The sequence below is a fragment of the Daucus carota genome, chromosome 1 (assembly GCF_001625215.2).
Source record: "Daucus carota subsp. sativus chromosome 1, DH1 v3.0, whole genome shotgun sequence".
NCBI classification, from domain to species: Eukaryota; Viridiplantae; Streptophyta; class Magnoliopsida; order Apiales; family Apiaceae; genus Daucus; species Daucus carota.
This window is the reverse complement of record NC_030381.2, coordinates 3,664,492-3,682,473: the sequence shown is the minus strand read 5'-3', so window position 1 is coordinate 3,682,473 and position 17,982 is coordinate 3,664,492. Positions and strand designations below refer to the sequence as shown.

Genomic DNA, 17,982 nt, shown 5'->3' with positions numbered 1-17,982 from the left:
CGTAAATACTCGTCGTCATCTTTTTCAAAATTTCTTTTCATTTTATATCACTTTAAATAAAAAAAAATTAAAAATACTCTATCTCAATTTCTCATAAAAAAATCAATTTTCTTGTCTCATATCTCAAACCAGGAAATACACAGAGAGATCGGACTGACCTTGTTTTTCAGAAATAATGATTTATTTCTAGAATAAAATATGTAAAATTTTGTTTTTCTTTGATATAAATACTTTTTTTTTACCAAATATCAATTATAAAACACCTTTTTAATATTTATATCCAAAATATTTTAAAAATTATACTCCCTCCGTATGTTTTTTCTTTTCCTATTTGTAATGTCGGTACTGTTCATAACATGAGACAAATTACTAATTTACATCCAATCTATAAAACTAAATATAGTCATGAGTGATCTTGTTAGATTCGTATTCACGAGTACTTTAATACGGTGAAGTTTTAATATTTAATGCTACTACGAAATGAAAGATATTAACGATCAAAAGTGTGTGTTGGCAAACGTGAAAAGTACAAACAGGAAAAATATTTAGGGACGGAGGGAGTATTTTTTTTGAAGAATAAACAACTTATTTTTTTATGTAAATGATTGTCAAACAAGCCCAGAAAACCCAGTTTATTCAATTCTTTCAAGAAAGAAGAGTAACCATCACAGGAACCAGGACCCGGTTGTCCTTTCAAATAAAAAATCTAATTATGGCAGTTATATTTCTATTCGACTTGAAGTAATCTAAAATCGAATAAGTGACAAATGATCGCTCGACTTGTCTGTATTTGAACAGCAGATACGTAAGATACGTAAAAGATACTTGTCTCATTCGAATCACTTGTTTTACTAGGCAAACTCTTCTAGATTAAGCTACATTGTTTCGTAACTTGATTACACACTTGAGAGTGTAAACGTAACGTAAGTAACACAACTCCGTAGTAATCAACTAAGGTGTCTCTGTCCCTTGTAAACATGGATAATTTAGAATTCCATGGTACTGATTGAGTGGATCAGAATTAGGTGATAAGTTGTTTAATTAAATTAATCGTTTGAATCTAATGAAGATAATTATTCTTTCTTATTTTAATTGTATGTTGAAAATCATACAAATTTTGTCGTTAGATTAGACTTACCCATGCTTGAAATGTCGAAGTGCAAAGTGAGTATTATATAATATTTATAAAAATAGCTACTTGGATGATTCTAATTTTTTTTCTAAATTAAGCCTGAATTTAAAAAATAGTTAAGTACGTTTTTGTATATTAAATTATTTTTAAGAATTAAAATGATTATTATTATAAGAAAATGGTCCGTGATAACCAATTTGTGACGAACAATTTTTATATTTTTAAATTATGAAATTAAAAAGACTATTGGCAAATGGCAAGTAATCTGTGTACTTCTGTAAGAAATAATTTATTTAGCCTCGGTTACGGTTTGATAGTTGTTGTTGCACTTCCCTGTTCTAACTATTTTTATATTTTTTTTCCCGTGTTTTGTCCAATTATTTACATTTCAAAATAACCGCTTTCCCATTTTTCTTCTCGTTCCACACAACTTTTATTCTATTATCTTCCTTTATACAATAAAAATCAATTAATGAGTTTCACCGCTTTACCCGTATCCAAATCATTTGTAAATAAATGGGTAAGACGGAGGGACTATATGGTAGCATAATATTTTTACTAAAATTTGGTGAAAATTATTTGATAAATTTAAAATATAATTTTTTCAACAACAAATTTTAGTTTAAAAACTGTCTTTTGAAAAAGAAGGTCTCCCGTACTTTTTAAGAAGAAAGCTGTTTTACGGTTTTGGCGGGAAGTTGACACATGTTTCATGATCAAAACTCATAAAAGAATTGTTTTTATATTATAAATCAATATATATAAATTTTTAAAAAAAAATCTATCAGAAGAGCAATTCCTTGATCATCATTTTTTCTAGTTAACATATCTGAACCATGCTATCAAACTCATCTTTATTCTAAATAAAACGATTGTCAAGTATCCAGTGATCCAAATCTCATACTCTGTTACTCCCGTTCACACCCATTTTGAGACTTCTATAAAGTATAGTTGTATAATTTTTTTTATAAATTTTCCTTTTTTTAATAAAATTTTAAATATCAAACTTTTATTCAGAAAAGAAAATTTTAAAAATATATTACAAAACTATACTTTAAATGAATACGGAAAAATGTGTCAAAAACTAACGTAAAAAAATTGAGAGGAGGATAGAGGGAGTATAAAGCAAAAGAGAATTCTAATTTCTCATATGTTAGCATCACTTCATCGATCACTAGCTTTTCGTCTGATAATAGTCGTTGTCACATTATAGATTCCTTCGCAACTTGACAACTTGATCCCTTTATCCATCCGGCTCACTGTAGATTCTTTGACAAATTACTGTTTTGGCATGCTCTTCAGACTGGCTACTTAATCAATCGCTTTCAGTGTTCGTCACAAAATGTTTTGTTTTATTGGTCGACTCGACTGTGATCATAGATAACCTTGTCGTGAAGGAATTGGGTGTGTTCACAAGAATATTTATGTACATGTAAGTATTATGTAATTTTTTAAATATATATATATATTTAAGATATTTGATATATGTGTGAATTTTTTTAAACGTTATTTTGTATAAAAATTTAATATTTAAATCATACACAAAATAAATATTTATAAAAAATATTATCTTGAAATACATCCATCAAATACACATAAATACTTTTAAATGATAAACCTAAACATATGTTTGTATGACAAGCTCAATTCTATTCTTAATGCGAAATTTGAATTGACATCTCGATAAAATAAATTACTCCTAAGAGTTTTTCAATATGAATAAATTTTAGTTATATATTTAGATACACTTGTTTTTGAATATATATAAAAACTAAGTAACACAAATAAATAAATAATAAATATTATTTAATTGTATAAATTTGTTGAGCTAATGTTTTTATAATTTTATCAAATAATTTGTGTTTACCAATTTTATCATTTGATTGTCATAATCAAGTCATTCAATTGTCCAATCAACCTATCAGGATTAAGAATCATAACGATCGAAGTATCAACTCTTTTATGCATATGCTATTGTCATTGGACTCTCCCCGTATTACAAGGTTCTTTAAATTATTTTTTAACATACATTTTAAAATTTTTGTTTATTTTTTTAAATTTCTCTTTCCTGAATGAAAATTATTGTCACGGAAGATGCTCCGATTAGAGTATATTGTCATTTGTATACATTAAAACGTGCCCTAAATTTCATTTAACTTTCGGTTTGTAATTCTCCTATAAATCTCTTAAAAAATACCGTCACCCGTTGTGTGTTAAGTGATTACAGTGAAAGTGTGCTGAGGAGCAGTGCTGAGGGTATTCTATTAAAAAGTCTTGTTTACGACTATTACTATATAAAAAAAAACTTGTTTATGATTATTAAAGCATTTACATGTGTGTTGTGTATATTTGTTAGCTGAGTATAACATAATACATGGATGATCATCCAAAATTATTGTTAAAAAGCTCTAGATTCACTCTAATGATGTTATGTATAATTATATTATCAAAAATTATACATAATAACTTTAAAAGTTTTATAAATATAATCACCTTAATTTTAAATAATATATAACTTTTTATAAAAAATAATGATTGAAGTGTTGAATTTTTTTTTAAAATATAACACATAAAACAGTTTTACCTAACATGTCTAGTGACTTGGGTGGCTCTTATTATTAGTTTGACGAATACAGTGGGCCTGCAATTAGTTTATTTAATTAAGTATAGCTGTACAATCTACCACTCACTTTAAAAAGGCTTAAACAAATAGAAGTATCTGGTATTCTGGTGGGCGGATAATTAGTTCTATCCTTCTACTCCCTACGTCCCGATCAATTATATACAGTTTCCTTTTTGGTACGTCCCATCATTTCTATACATTCCAAATATAGTAATTTTTAATAATATAAAACACTATTACACCCACTTATTTCTTCCACTATCTTCATTCTATAATAATATAAACACTATTACATCCACTATTTTCCTCCACTATCTCAAATCTATCATTAAATATAAATGGGTCCCACCATTTTACTCACTTTTCATCTCACTTCACTCACTTTTTACACTTTTTCTTGGTCTCCGTGTCCAAATCAAATGTATACAATCTACCGGGACGGAGGGAGTATCATTTGCTCCCCTGTCAAAACTCCAAAGTAATACTCATAAATGAAGGCTAATTATAGGCGATTTTAAGTTCAATTTTCAATCATTTTTAAATATATAAATTCAGAATAATTAGACACGAGAAATTAGAAATGTTACGGATGTCAGTTATGCCACGTATTATGCTCACATCGTTCGTTGTCGGTTAATTGGTGTGCTTAATGCACTTAACTAGGGATTACGAGTATTTACCAACTTGTTTCGAAAATAAATAATATCTTTGTTTAAATTAGCAATCCACATAACTTTGGTTAAAATAATCTTAAAATTAATATGATACTTAGATGAGTTTGAAATTATAATTTTAACGACTTATCATGAAAACTACACAGATTAAATGTTTAATTATTAATTTTATATTATAGATGATATATACCTTATAAAATTATAATAACAAAAATAAATTTGACATGTTAGTTATTTGAATAATGTAATTGATTATTATTAAAAGATTTATGAAAAACGTTGTTTCAAAAGCATTTTCTGACTTTAAGTATGATTTAATTTTAATGTTAAACTGATTTTTAAACTATTACATATACAAATAATTTTTCAACTGAAAATCTAAATAACTTAGAACCGAGGCCATAAACCCCTCCAAACAACCTCGTAGTCTTCATTAGTTGCTTTAATATGGCCCCAGCTTAAATATTAGCAGAATCTTGCCTATTTGGCTATTTCTCAATGACAACTAAACAAGCAACCAATACTAATTAAAAACGGTTTGGTGGAATTCATGATTAGTCGTGATTATTTTAAGTACATTTTGAATATTTTAGTTATCTATTAAATATTTATCTTACGTCGAGTGTGAGTTCAAAATTAAAAAATATCTCGATATTTCACTAAAATTAATAGATGAAGGGAGAACAGTCTTACCTAAAATTTAATTTTATTCAATATCATCACAACAAGATAATAAAAACAATATATTTTTTTTTGAAATAATAAAAACAATATTTTTAAAACACAAACATAGTATTTTAAACTTTTCAGATTTGTCACCCATTTTTTTAATAATTTACTGATTATATTATAATTTTACTAAGAATATTTATAAAAAAATCCGATAAAGTTTTAACAAATTCTAAATTGATAACAAAAGCACAAGAAATAAAATAATTAGATTATATTTCAATTATATTCTAGAAAACAGGAATAAAATTTAATCGGTGCAATAATAATACTTTTCTCATTTGCTATTTTCACGTTTGCGAACACACACTCAATCATTAATATCTTTAATTTCATTTAATAATAAATATAAAAATTTCATCATATTAAAATATTTATAAATATGAATCTAATAAATTATATTTAATCTTATAAATTATTGGTAAATTAGTAATTTGGAACCGTTGCAACATCTCAAATTAAAAGAATCGGAGGGAGTAGCAAGTACGCATAGTTCTGTTGTATCTTGACGAGAAAGCGAGACGTACAACTGTGAACGGCCCATATTAATCCTTACAAATTTAATAACAAAATCATCGAAGTCTCTGCAAATATCTCCATTATATATACACACAACACACCTATACATACACACACCTATCTCTCTTATTCTTCTTCTTCTCTACGCAACAGAATATTCTTCTTTCCTATCCTCTTCTCCGATCAAATTTCTCACCGGCGACAACACACGATGGTACGGTACCTCGCCGGAGCAGTGGCGCTCCTGGTCGTAGTTTCAATCTCCGCCGTCGTGGAGAGCCGCCGGGATATTGTAGGAGACGTGCTGAAGTTGCCGTCGGAGGTGTCGAGCTTTTTCCGGCCGGTCGCCGAGGAGGAGGACTCTGTAGGGACGAGGTGGGCGGTTCTTATCGCTGGATCCAACGGTTACTGGAATTACAGACATCAGGTGAAGTGATATTCATTATGTTAACGGCTCTACTGTGTCGTGTTTTCGTGTCGTGTACCTGTTTTGTTTTTTAAATTACTACTCCCTCCGTCCCACCCATTTCTTATCGAATGGGATGGGCACCGAGGTTAAGAAATATATATAAAATAGTGGAAAAGAGGATGAAAAGCGGGTAAAGTGGTGAGACTCATTGATTTTTAATGTATAAAAAGAAGATAGTGGAGTAAAAGTAGTGTGAAAAGGAAAGAAAAGTGGAGAAGTGGTGGGACTCATCCACTATTTTTGGTAAGTTTTGAATGTAAAGAATTAGGTGGGACATCCCAAAAAGGAAAATGTAAAGAAATGGGTGGGACGGAGGGAGTAAAAGTTTTCGAGATATGTTAGGTTTAAGTTTAGTTTGAGTTAAGTTTATGTGTGAAGTGATGTTTGCTTGATATGTGTGCCAGATGATTTCATCGTTTTTTCTTTATTTGCTGAAGTATTTTGTTGTTTTATGTAGTACTCCTGTACTAGTACTTCTTGATTGTTGTTTGATGAAAATAAGAAAGTACTATTATGACTTATAAGTGGTCTTTGTGTGTGGCCCCACAGGTGATAGAAGCATGGGATGAAGCCTTGTTTATGCTAATTGTTAGGCTAAATTTGTGAAGTAGTTGAACTTTTTTTTGTTTGCGTTTAAGTTGGTAGTTATTGATTTGCTTAAATTTAACGAAAGAAGAGGGGTATCTAAGTGGCCTTGGCTACCAGATAGGATTGAATTGGCTGATGTCATCTGGGAAGTACCTGAATCCTTTATTATCGTACTGACTCTGAATTTAGTTTTTGATTGTAAAATAAGGTATTTGAGTATGCTGTTGTAGGTAAACTATGTGTTTTGATGTAGGTGTTGGGTTCAGTTGGTCGAGAATTTTAAAACTAGCAGACAAGATTGCTTGATATTTCTTTTTTTGGTAGAGAAGGGAAGAATATTCTCGAGTTATTGTGGAGAGAGTAGCATGAATAAATTACTAATTAAGGGGTTGGATGGAGATATTCTTAAAACACGAACCACTTATCATATTTATGAACAAAAAAATTATGCAAGGCAATAGTACAGTTTGTTTGTTTCCAGTCTTATTATGTGAGCCATATAATGCATGTGGGAAGTGGGATCTCCATATACTTCCAAAAACATACACGGTATCCTGATTTCATCAATTTGTGGTGTGTGTTGTATTATATGTATTAGCTTCAACCTTAAAAACCAAGTATAGTGGGGTCTGCTAGAGACACCAAATCTGCAAAATAGTTGTTGCATCGTAATTATATGTCATGGTGTGCATCTGCTCTTATCATTTATACCTTTTGAGATAACTTAATTTCAAGCATAATACTGTTTGGTATTTAAAGCAAATCCAATGCAATGCTATACTTGGTTCTATTTTAGGAATTTGACACCAAAATCGAAATGACACAAAAATTAACTCTAGAGGGGTTATGCAAATATGCATAAATGCATCCTTGTTTCCATTTATGAAACCAAGGATGGATTTACGTATCCTTGCCACTAAAACTCACTATAAATGGAGGGAAGTAGTTAAACAATTATTGCATTTTAAATCATCAAATACCAAAAACATATGGAGTTAGATAAAAGTTAAAAGAATTAGTTTAATTTGAGACTAGGCTATGAAACTGGCATTGGTGTGCAACTTAGCATCGATTGCTGTTGCTATTTTGCACCTAGCATCGAGTACTTGTCGGAAATTTTTTTATAAGCTCTGTTGGCATTCTCGGATTCGTTGATTATGTATAATGATTGTCTATCCTATTACTATAGTCAGGTTCATGTTCCATTACAGGGCCCCTTTTCAAAACTTATTGCAATTTATTAGAGTTTCATGTTTAATTGATTCTGTATGCTTATGGTGTGAGTGGCATGGCACTAAAGTTTGCTTACATAAATAGCCAATGGAAATTGATGAAAGAGAATTTACCAAGCACATTGTACTTTTGGTTAAAGCATTAAACTCGCATGCTTCTAATTGTATTGACTGGAGTACTTTCTTTTTTCAATTATGGATATAGACTTATCCTTTACTGGTAATTTCTATTGGCTACTTTTTGACAACCTACTGAAATATACAGGCTGATATATGTCATGCCTATCAACTCTTGCGGAGAGGGGGTGTCAAAGAAGAAAATATTGTTGTTTTCATGTATGATGACATTGCATATGATGAAGAGAATCCTAGGCCTGGAGTAATAATTAACAGCCCTCATGGTTCTGATGTATATAAAGGTGTTCCAAAGGTATGATATTCTGTTTAGGCATTGGTGGTTTGATGTGTGTGATTGTTTTCATTTGTTTTTCTCATATGTTGTTTGCTTTCCAACAGGATTACACTGGTGAAGATGTTACCGTCAACAATGTTTTTGCTGCTATTCTTGGCGACAAATCTGCTACTACTGGAGGGAGTGGGAAGGTTGTGGATAGTGGTCCAAATGATCACATTTTCATATACTACTCCGACCATGGCGGCCCTGGTGTACTCGGTAACGCTCTCTTTTGATGTCTAATTGTCTATATAACAAAATTTTCTGTTTTGTTTCTCAATAGAATGTATTATATGCTTATATTGCACAATGGTTCTTTTGAGCTTTGTGTTACATATAGTGTTAAAATGGCGCCATTTGCTTTGTGTCAAGCTTGTAGACTATTTACCCATTAGGATGCCTGGCTAAAATGAAGAATATCTGTTCCAGTCTTGTTTGAGAGTTAGTTTGATGTATGCCTGTATTATATACATGTTGTTTTCCATTAATTGCAATGATCAAGTCTTTGTAAAACTAAGTATATGGTGATTTCTTAGTTACTACAGTTTATTATTATTGTTATATATTATGTTTCAGTTGATGTGACAAAACTATTGTTGCCTTCTGTTCTCCTTAATTAATGTCTTTGTTGAATATATGTGATCCAAAAAAAGCATTATCATTACAGCCTAAGTTATAAATATTCCTGAGATAAAAATTAGATCAACATAGGACCGACCTGAGGTGAAAATAGATTAAAATGGCACACTCTGCGTTGTATGATTGAGAATCGTATTGAATCTTTGGCACTTAAATCTATAAATAGAGTGTGTACATTAAGTTGTTATACTAACTGTATGATTTCTCTCTGCTGTTGTATCTGAAACCAGGGATGCCAACCAATCCATACATGTATGCTGGCGATCTAGTAGATGTCTTAAAAAAGAAACATGCTTCTGGAACATATAAAAGCATGGTAAATATCTTTTGTTGTCTTCATCTTGTAGATTTTGTGATGTTATGTTTATAGATAATGTTGTGAATGTGTAGGTATTTTACCTTGAAGCTTGCGAGTCCGGAAGTATCTTTGAAGGTCTACTTCCTGAAGGTTTAAATATCTATGCAACCACTGCCTCTAATGCATATGAGAGCAGCTGGGGAACCTATTGCCCGGGAGAGTATCCCAGCCCTCCCCCAGAATATGAGACTTGTTTAGGAGACTTGTATAGTGTTGCGTGGATGGAGGACAGGTAAGCCTAACTGCATTGAACATTTAGTATATATTTGAAAAAAGCATAATGTTTCTTGTGTCTATCATATTTTCTGGATTCACCATTGATATCACCTGACAGTTATAAAGTTCATTACGTCCTATTTATCATAATGTTCTATAAACATCTTGGAACATGCAATTCAAAAACTATGTGCGTCATCATGCATAATTTTATTTTTCTTTGTTTTATATTAAGCCATCAAGCCTGTTTGTTCCTTTAGTCAAATAAACATCATTAGAGACCAGAAATGTAAAATCTAAAGCATTCAAGTTCTAATATTTGACAATTACAAACATGCATGCACGACTAAAGACTATCTGCAATGTGTATAATTCTAGCTTGATCAGATTTTTCCTGACACTGTAAATTTACTATTTTTGTTTGTCTTACTCGAACCTCTTGTGAGTAATCAAGCTTTTTATGTGACCAGTGATATACACAATTTACGCACAGAGACACTACGGCAACAATATCAACAGGTAATAGCAGTTCTGAATATATATGGTGGTGTTGAGTCGGCATCCTTAAATTTGTTCTACAATCAAATTTGTTGCATGAAACTATTTCATTTTCTCCCAGTATCCCGAATTAATAATTACTAAATTGCAGGTCAAAAAGAGAACTTCAAATGACAATTCAGGTTGGGGTTCCCATGTCATGCAATATGGTGATCTCAAGCTTAGCACAGAGGAGCTTTTCATGTATATGGGGACAAATCCTGCAAATGATAACTTCACTTTTGTGGATGATAACTCCCTTCGATTGTCATCTTCGAAAGCTGTTAATCAGCGGGATGCTGATCTGTTACATTTTTGGGACAAGGTTTGTCTGGAAACTTATTTTTTATCTTATTCTCTTCCCTCTTCAGGATACCTAAAATGTATGAGTGAAAAAATTGCTGAAAAAATTGTGAAAACAATATTGAAGCTCTGAGTAAGAAACTAAATATTCTGTTTGTTTTTCACATCACCGTGAACCTTGTTTACTAACTAAACTTCTTGTTGTCATACTTATTTTGGCAGTACCGCAAGGCTCCTGAAGGCTCTGATAGGAAGATCGCAGCTCAGAAACAGTTTTCTGAAGCTATGTCACATCGAATGCACCTAGATAACAGTATACAACTTATAGGAAAACTCCTGTTCGGTATTGATACTGCTTCTGAGGTGCTCACAACAGTCCGACCTTCAGGGCAACCTCTTGTTGATGACTGGCTCTGTCTTAAAAAACTGGTAGCTTGAGCTAACTTTGCCTTCCTCTGCATTTTGATTACTTACTTTTTATGCCGTTAATCTATACATTTCTGGCTTAGTAAAACCAAAAACCCTTCTTAACTTGTACAGGTTAGGACATTCGAAACATATTGTGGATCCTTATCCCAGTACGGGATGAAGCACATGCGATCCATTGCTAATATCTGCAATGCTGGGATCAGTGAGGAGCAGATGTCCGAGGCATCAGCACAAGCTTGTGTAACGTTCCCTAGTAATCCATGGAGCTCTGTCAACAAGGGATTTACTGCATGATTACACACCCACCTAATGGCCATCACCGACTGATTGCATCTCGGATGTGATCTCAAGTATCAGTCCAGGGTCGTCGTCATTTACTATCACTTAACGGCCTTGTATAAATGCAAAACTACCAAGTTAATCCCCTTGTAAAAATGCAGAAAGTGGGTAATGTAAATATAGTTGGTAAATCTCTGCATGTTTGTTTGTAATGGAAGTTGCTTTAGCCATAGCCTATAGGCTGTATGTATTATTAATGCTACATGCTCCATGTATGACCAGCAAGATGGCAAGTTTGTCCAGTATATATGCAATTTTATGGCCTCGATAAGTTCTTATAAAAAGTTATCAAGTTATGAAAGCATCTAACACCTGCATTTTTTACACAGTTACTCCTCGGATCCCCCTTTACAAATATATTAGAAAATACAGTAGAGGCCCCAATTATATTCATTGTAGCAATGACAATCGAGAGAAACAAGGCACAAAATGTGGGCATCTTATTTGTCTTTACATAAGTTCACACTTTTTTTTTTATGTAGCAACGGTTCTGGTCCAAGAAGCATAATCACAAATTTTCTCCCGCTCTGGCCTAAGAAGTATAAACACAGATTCTCCTCCTTGGGAGCTGAACATGTGACCAAAGGAATATAAGTCCCTATTTTAACCGGCTGAACTTGCGACCTCGCGGGCACATAAGTTAGCACATTGCTGCAGCAGCTCATCACAGACTCATATAGTCATTTTTCATTGTCTTTAATCCTCGCAGATCAGGCATATTTGTCAAAAATACTGAACTTATCAAAATTTATCAGAAACAATTTTTGCTATAATCTGGATCAAATCTTGATTATTTTTTTATTCAAAAATCTACAAGTCCTGGATTCTTAATCGAAAATAGATCTAAATACACCGGTTCAAACAAGTCCATCATAAATTCTAAAAAGATCATAAAGATTTGATGAATTTTCCGGGATAATTGATAGCAACATTTATATTTGTAAACTCGACTAAAGTCTCCACCCTAAATAAAGTGTTACAACTATATTTAAATTATAAAATTATAAACTTGTCTATCCAAAATAAAATTTATTTGGCCAATTATCGAGACATATTATAATCACCTAAAAATTATTTAAATCGAAAGTTATGTTTTACAATAATTGTTGCAAGTTTATGACCAATTCTTGCTATGAATCAGAATTTAACTTCATTTTTTCTTAAACTTAAAAGATAAATGAAAAAAATCACTTTAATGTAAACAAGTGTTTAAACTCGAAGAGTGACATAACGGCGTAACGGGATTACGAGACGGTGAGAGCATGAGATAAACGGCGTTAAAAATGGAAACTGGTTGGGTATAAAAGAACGTGTTTCAAAGGAAGAGAGACCATTTCGTCTCTTTTATTTGAGAGAGAGAGAGATCACATACATATCTCTAGAGAGATAAAGCCTCTGTCTCCTTCTCTGGTTTTTTCTTTCACTTTCTCAACAATTATACATACACATTTGTGTCTATTTATCTGAGTGGCAACATTCAAGTTGTTAGAAGATGAATAAGTGTTCACGATTCGCAGAGCTGATGAAACATAATTTGAATTGATTTTCTTGATTTTCAATCATTCGATTCGATATCCAGGAGGTTAGACGCATGACTCCAGTTAAATCTCGCTTTTAATAATTGTAATGTTATATTGTATGAATTCACGAGTAGTGATTTGTTTGATTTTTTTGTTTGCATATTACAGATTCTGAGAAGCAAGCAAATCTCTAATTTATGTTAACAAAGAGTGAGTACAACTGAAATTACACATTTAATTTGATGCTTATGTGATATGTCCTTGAAATTGTGATCGGAACGAGGGAGATACCATCTGACCACGAGGTCATTGTCCTTCTTTCAAAAAAAGTGATTCTCATCCTCTGTTTTGTTGTTTCATCAGATTCGTGACTCCGATGTACTGCGCAGTATCTTGTTGATTTTCAAGGAGATTTGATAAATTCTCAGAGGTATTGATTGTATTGCTTGTTCTTCATTTTCATTGTTGTTTTATCAGATCCTCTTTTTTTCCTTCTTTCAAATTACATAATCTTCATCATCCATAATTAAAAAAAAAGTTTCGAAATTAAAGCTTGATAATTTGTTTTGATAACTACTAGATTATGTCATTGTTTGTCTTGTTTTGTTTTGATGGAAGTGATGAATTTTATTTACCGCAGTAAAAAAGGTAAAAAGTGGGAAGGTAAAAATGTTTGGTGATGGTGACTGACAGGTGGGCAAAGAAAGGAGATAATAATGGAGAAGCATCATCAGCATATTAATAACAGCCTTATAAAAAATAAAGAGGCATCAGGGCTTATATCAGATCAAGATCACAATACGACGTCGTCTCAGTTTGTTTTACAGTGGGGTAATCGCAAGAGATTGCGTTGCATGAAGGTTCAAGTGAAGGAGACAGATTTGCAACATAATTTGGCTCCGGTGGGTCCCAAGATCCGGGCTCGGGTCGATCGGCGGGTCGTTAGGGCGGACCCCACTTCGGGTTTGAATCAGAGTAACGGGCATTTGAATCTCCGGCCACGTCCGGCGTCTCCGGCGCATCGGGTTCTCAGGTAAGGAGAATTGTTTGTTTCAAGTGTTTGGTTGGTGCGTGTGGTGTACGCGCCGGTTGGGTGCGGTTTCATGTGACGTGTGTGAGTGGGGTATTATTACTTTGTTTTTGCTTATTGATTTAATTATTGTTTTTTTGATAAATTGATACTAATTGTTAGGTTAGGTTGGTCACTATTTTAGGCTCTTGGTTTGATGATGATATGTGTATGTGTAAATAAGTCCACAATAATAGGGGACTTGAAATGTTATTATATGATTTAAGTTATGAGTGTGGGACTTTAAATTTCAAATGTTTTTGAAATTAGATGTTGCGGTCAGGGAGGATTAAGGAAAGCCTATATTTCTTTTGACTTCCCATTTGGTTATTTCACTTATTTGGGATAAATAAGTACTTATTGAGTAGTTTGATTTGATTTGTGGTTCTGAAGTATATTGTTACATGCTCCCTCGCCCTCCTGATTTTCAATATTGGGAAAAATGTTTGACATGTATTTTAATTTTTTTATAAAATATAATTTTGTTAAATTATTTGATATTTTTTAAATAAAATATAATACTAATTTATATATAAGAAGGAAAATTTATTTTCAATTTAAAAATTACTCCCTCCGTCCCACTCATTTCTTTACACTTTCCTTTTTGGGGTGTCTCACCCAATTCTTTACATTTCAAAACTTACCAAAAATAGTCGATGGGTCCCACCACTGCTCCACTTTTCTTTCCTTTTCACACTACTTTTACTCCACTATCTTCTTTTTATACATTAAAAATCAACGGGTCCCACCACTTTACCCACTTTTCTTCCTCTTTTCCATTACTTTATAGATATTTCTTAACCTCCGTGCCCAAACCATTCGATAAGAAATGGGTGGGACGGAGGGAGTATATTTTATAGAAATTTTAAAGTACATGTTAATTGTCAAGTGATGAGAAAGGAATCATAGCAATTAGAAAGGAGAGAAATGAAAGGATTACATGTATGAATATTTTAATGTTTGAAATTTGGATCTGGGAAGCAAGTGTCTACTGATTTCTAGTGCTGTGGTAGGGCAGTCTTTGGTGGTGGCTGTTGTTATTACTGGTCCTCTCCCAATTATAGCTTTTCAGCTTCCTTCCACAAGTTGGGTCTGTTGGGATGTTCATGCTTAGCATCATAAACAAGTCTTGTGTCACCCCATCTCTCCGAATTACACTCACCTAAACTTAATATATATTTTATAATTAAAAAAATTAAGGGGATGTTTGTTTCCGGCTTAAAAGCGGGGCTTCTGGCTTATAAGTTAGAAACACCACCGTTTGTGTAAAAAGTCAAGAAGCACCTATAAAAAACTAGGAATGCTAGCTTTTGTTTCGGGGCTTCCGCTTATTTCCCAAACACTTTAATCAGTTGATTGGGCGATTCAGGATTTGTCGGTGAAATTTTTGATCGAATCATTAAAATCGATGAATTAATAAATACTTTTTAAAATTAGTCAAAACTTTTAAATAAATCAAAAATGTTTAGAATATCTGTGTACAATTTTCTTTTATAGCTTAAATATCATTTCATCCCTAGGTTAAAAAATACTTATAATTTGTACATGATAGAAATAATGAATGTATAAACCGTAATTTGGTGATGCTATGTGATGGCATTTGCGGTATAGGAATATTTAATTCTAGAAGGGTCACACATCCTCTAATATCCTATGCGTTGGCCTTTGGGGATAGGTTTTATATTTAGCCGGGGACAAAAAGGTCATTACATAATAAAATATATTTTTATAATATGAGAGTTTTTGTTTTATTTTCTGGGTCCATGCCACGCGTCCACTAAGCTAAGACATCCGTTACATTCTCACTCTATCCACAACCACATGGACACGCAATTACATGTACACAGCTTTCACATGAATCTGTGAACCCTTTTTAGTTTCTTGTTTTCATCTTCTCATCAACGGCCCAGATCTCTCCACCTGTCCTACTTCCCAACAGCTGGATCATCCAAATGATACAATAATAAATAATATAATATTCCCCTCTCTTTCTTCTCCTCTTAAACCCAACCCAATCTCATCCACTTTCCAATCCACAAAAACCAAAAGTTGAGAATTACCCAACAAATAAAATACCTTTTTTTAATAATTACCAAGGTTATTCTTGTAATATTGCACCCTCGTTATTTTTTTGAAAAAAATAATATTTTTGATGAAATTTTTTCGTAATTTGTTTATTTTCTGTGCCAATTTATGCATGATGATTTGTTTGTTGATCGAATTTTTGATGTATATGCAGGAACTCTGAGAGTACAGGTAGCATGAAGGGAGCACAGAGTAATGGAGTTGGGCAGGATAAGAAAGTGGTAGTAGGTAATAGTCCTTCCAGGGCCACTGCTAACAGCAATAGGAATAATAACACTTGCAATAATATCAATGAGGCTGCGGTGGGAGGTGGCGGGTCGTCGGAGAAGGGTGGATCGTCGTCTGGCAGTGAGCCTGCTGCCGCGGTGATCTGGCCTCCTAAGTTCGTGTTAGGGTTGACAAACAAGGAGAAGGAGGAGGATTTCTTGGCGATCAAAGGCTCAAAATTGCCTCATAGACCCAAGAAGCGCGCCAAGTTCATTCAGCGTACCCTCAATGTTAGTTGCCCTTTCCATCAGCTTTTTTCGACTAATTGTTGTGCTATTGTTTTTAAGCAACATTTATAACTAGTTGAACATATTGATGATCAGGAGAGAATATATATTGACTAAACTATAGTAGAGTATAGAGGTACTTTTTATTTATGCAAAATTGTTCGGGTTTTAATTTCTGTAAAATTTAACAGCTGGTGAGTCCTGGGACATGGTTATGCGATCTGACACTGGAACGTTACGAGGTCAGGGAGAGGAAGGTGAATAAGAAGGTAATAATTGGATGAACATTATCACTCAATTACAGTTAACACTTTGCTATAAATGCTTGATACAAATTTGAATCGAACGATACTTGTAACTCTAATTAGAAGAATACATTGTTAACCTATAACGCGCGTTTTTAGCAGAGACCGAGAGGGCTGAAAGCCATGACAAACATGGTGGATTCGGAGTCGGAGTGAACAACATTTACTCCTGTAACGAGTCTGTGTATAGGTAGCAACAATGTGAGCTGTGAAGACGGATCTCGAATCCTCAGATGACAGAGTTCTCAATTCTCATCCCCTTGACAGTTCCAGAAAGTGAGAGATGCAAGTATGCGTAGAATAATATGTTAGGTTTTATGTCTTCGCTTCATAGTAAATCTGGAAGACTTCGTAGTTGTGGTTTTTACAATTTTCTTTTCGTGAATAAAAATGATGTTATTAGTAGAATTTTCCTTGGTAGACATCTGTAAATGTGTTCGTCTCGTGAATATGAAGTCTTTTTACACTGAGGGAGCAGTATAGACTATAGTCTATGCAGTATCAATGTGGCCTTTTATTCCAAATTGCTTTGAAATCTTGATTCCCAGTTCTAGTCGGTGTTCTGAAATTAAAATGACTCGATAACGAAAGTTGAATAAAATTATTTAAATATATGAGAAAAAGATAGTATTCGATTAATTTTTGGGCAACAGCCAACACGTGAGTGTAAACAAATCAAACAGTTGAGGATTTATTTAAGTGGACTGGATTTATTTAAGCTGCGCCGGTAGCATATCCGAACTCAAATTGTAGCTGTTGTTATTTGATGTTTCATTGAATCAAGTCTGAGTTCAAACTCTAGCTCTGGTTATTTGATGATTCATTGAATCGAGTTTAAGTTTTGATCATTTGATGATTCACTGAATCGAGTTTAAGTTTTGGCCATTTGATGGTTCATTGGATCGAGTTTGAGTTTTTATCTATTCGGCGTATAGAGCTCTTAATATATTTTTATATTTTTCATAATATTTGATTTGTATATTAAACTAGTTGAGAAACCGCGCGTCGCGGCGGCCTATTTAAAAATTATATTAATGATTTTAATATTAATATTTGTAAAATGTAATAATTTTTTGGTTGTTTATAAAAAGTATATTAATGATTAAAAATTAATATTTGTCAAATAAAATAAATTTTATATTATAAAAATCTTGATATAATACTAATACTAATATATAAAATTGTAAAATTAGACTATAATTCATGTTGAAAAAATGAAAATAAATTTCTACATGTAATAAACAATTTAAAGCACGACGAATCTTAAT

At 32.6% G+C, this 17,982-nt stretch overlaps 2 protein-coding genes across 3 annotated transcripts; both read left to right on the top strand.

Annotated features, from left to right (window-relative positions):
* Positions 1 to 5,642: 5,642 nt before the first annotated feature.
* Positions 5,643 to 11,506, top strand: LOC108204253 (vacuolar-processing enzyme). The gene is made up of 9 exons (XM_017373604.2): positions 5,643 to 6,104; positions 8,232 to 8,396; positions 8,483 to 8,639; positions 9,290 to 9,375; positions 9,450 to 9,649; positions 10,104 to 10,152; positions 10,283 to 10,495; positions 10,696 to 10,902; positions 11,014 to 11,506. Exons 1-9 carry the CDS (start codon positions 5,889 to 5,891, stop codon positions 11,194 to 11,196), a joined length of 1,476 nt encoding a protein of 491 aa, XP_017229093.1. The 5' UTR covers positions 5,643 to 5,888; the 3' UTR covers positions 11,197 to 11,506.
* Positions 11,507 to 12,572: 1,066 nt separating this feature from the next.
* On the top strand, positions 12,573 to 17,184 carry LOC108203172 (uncharacterized). 2 transcript variants are annotated; one of them, XM_017371970.2, is made up of 7 exons: positions 12,573 to 12,823; positions 12,930 to 12,971; positions 13,125 to 13,191; positions 13,455 to 13,794; positions 16,070 to 16,412; positions 16,601 to 16,678; positions 16,817 to 17,184. In XM_017371970.2, the coding sequence occupies exons 4-7, from the start codon at positions 13,478 to 13,480 to the stop codon at positions 16,868 to 16,870; spliced, it is 792 nt and encodes a 263-aa protein (XP_017227459.1). In that variant the 5' UTR covers positions 12,573 to 12,823; positions 12,930 to 12,971; positions 13,125 to 13,191; positions 13,455 to 13,477; the 3' UTR covers positions 16,871 to 17,184. The 2 variants fall into 2 exon arrangements, with proteins under 2 accessions (XP_017227459.1, XP_017227505.1); XM_017372016.2 differs by having other exon boundaries at positions 12,682 to 12,823; positions 13,402 to 13,794; positions 16,817 to 17,122.
* The last annotated feature ends 798 nt before the right edge of the window (positions 17,185 to 17,982 follow it).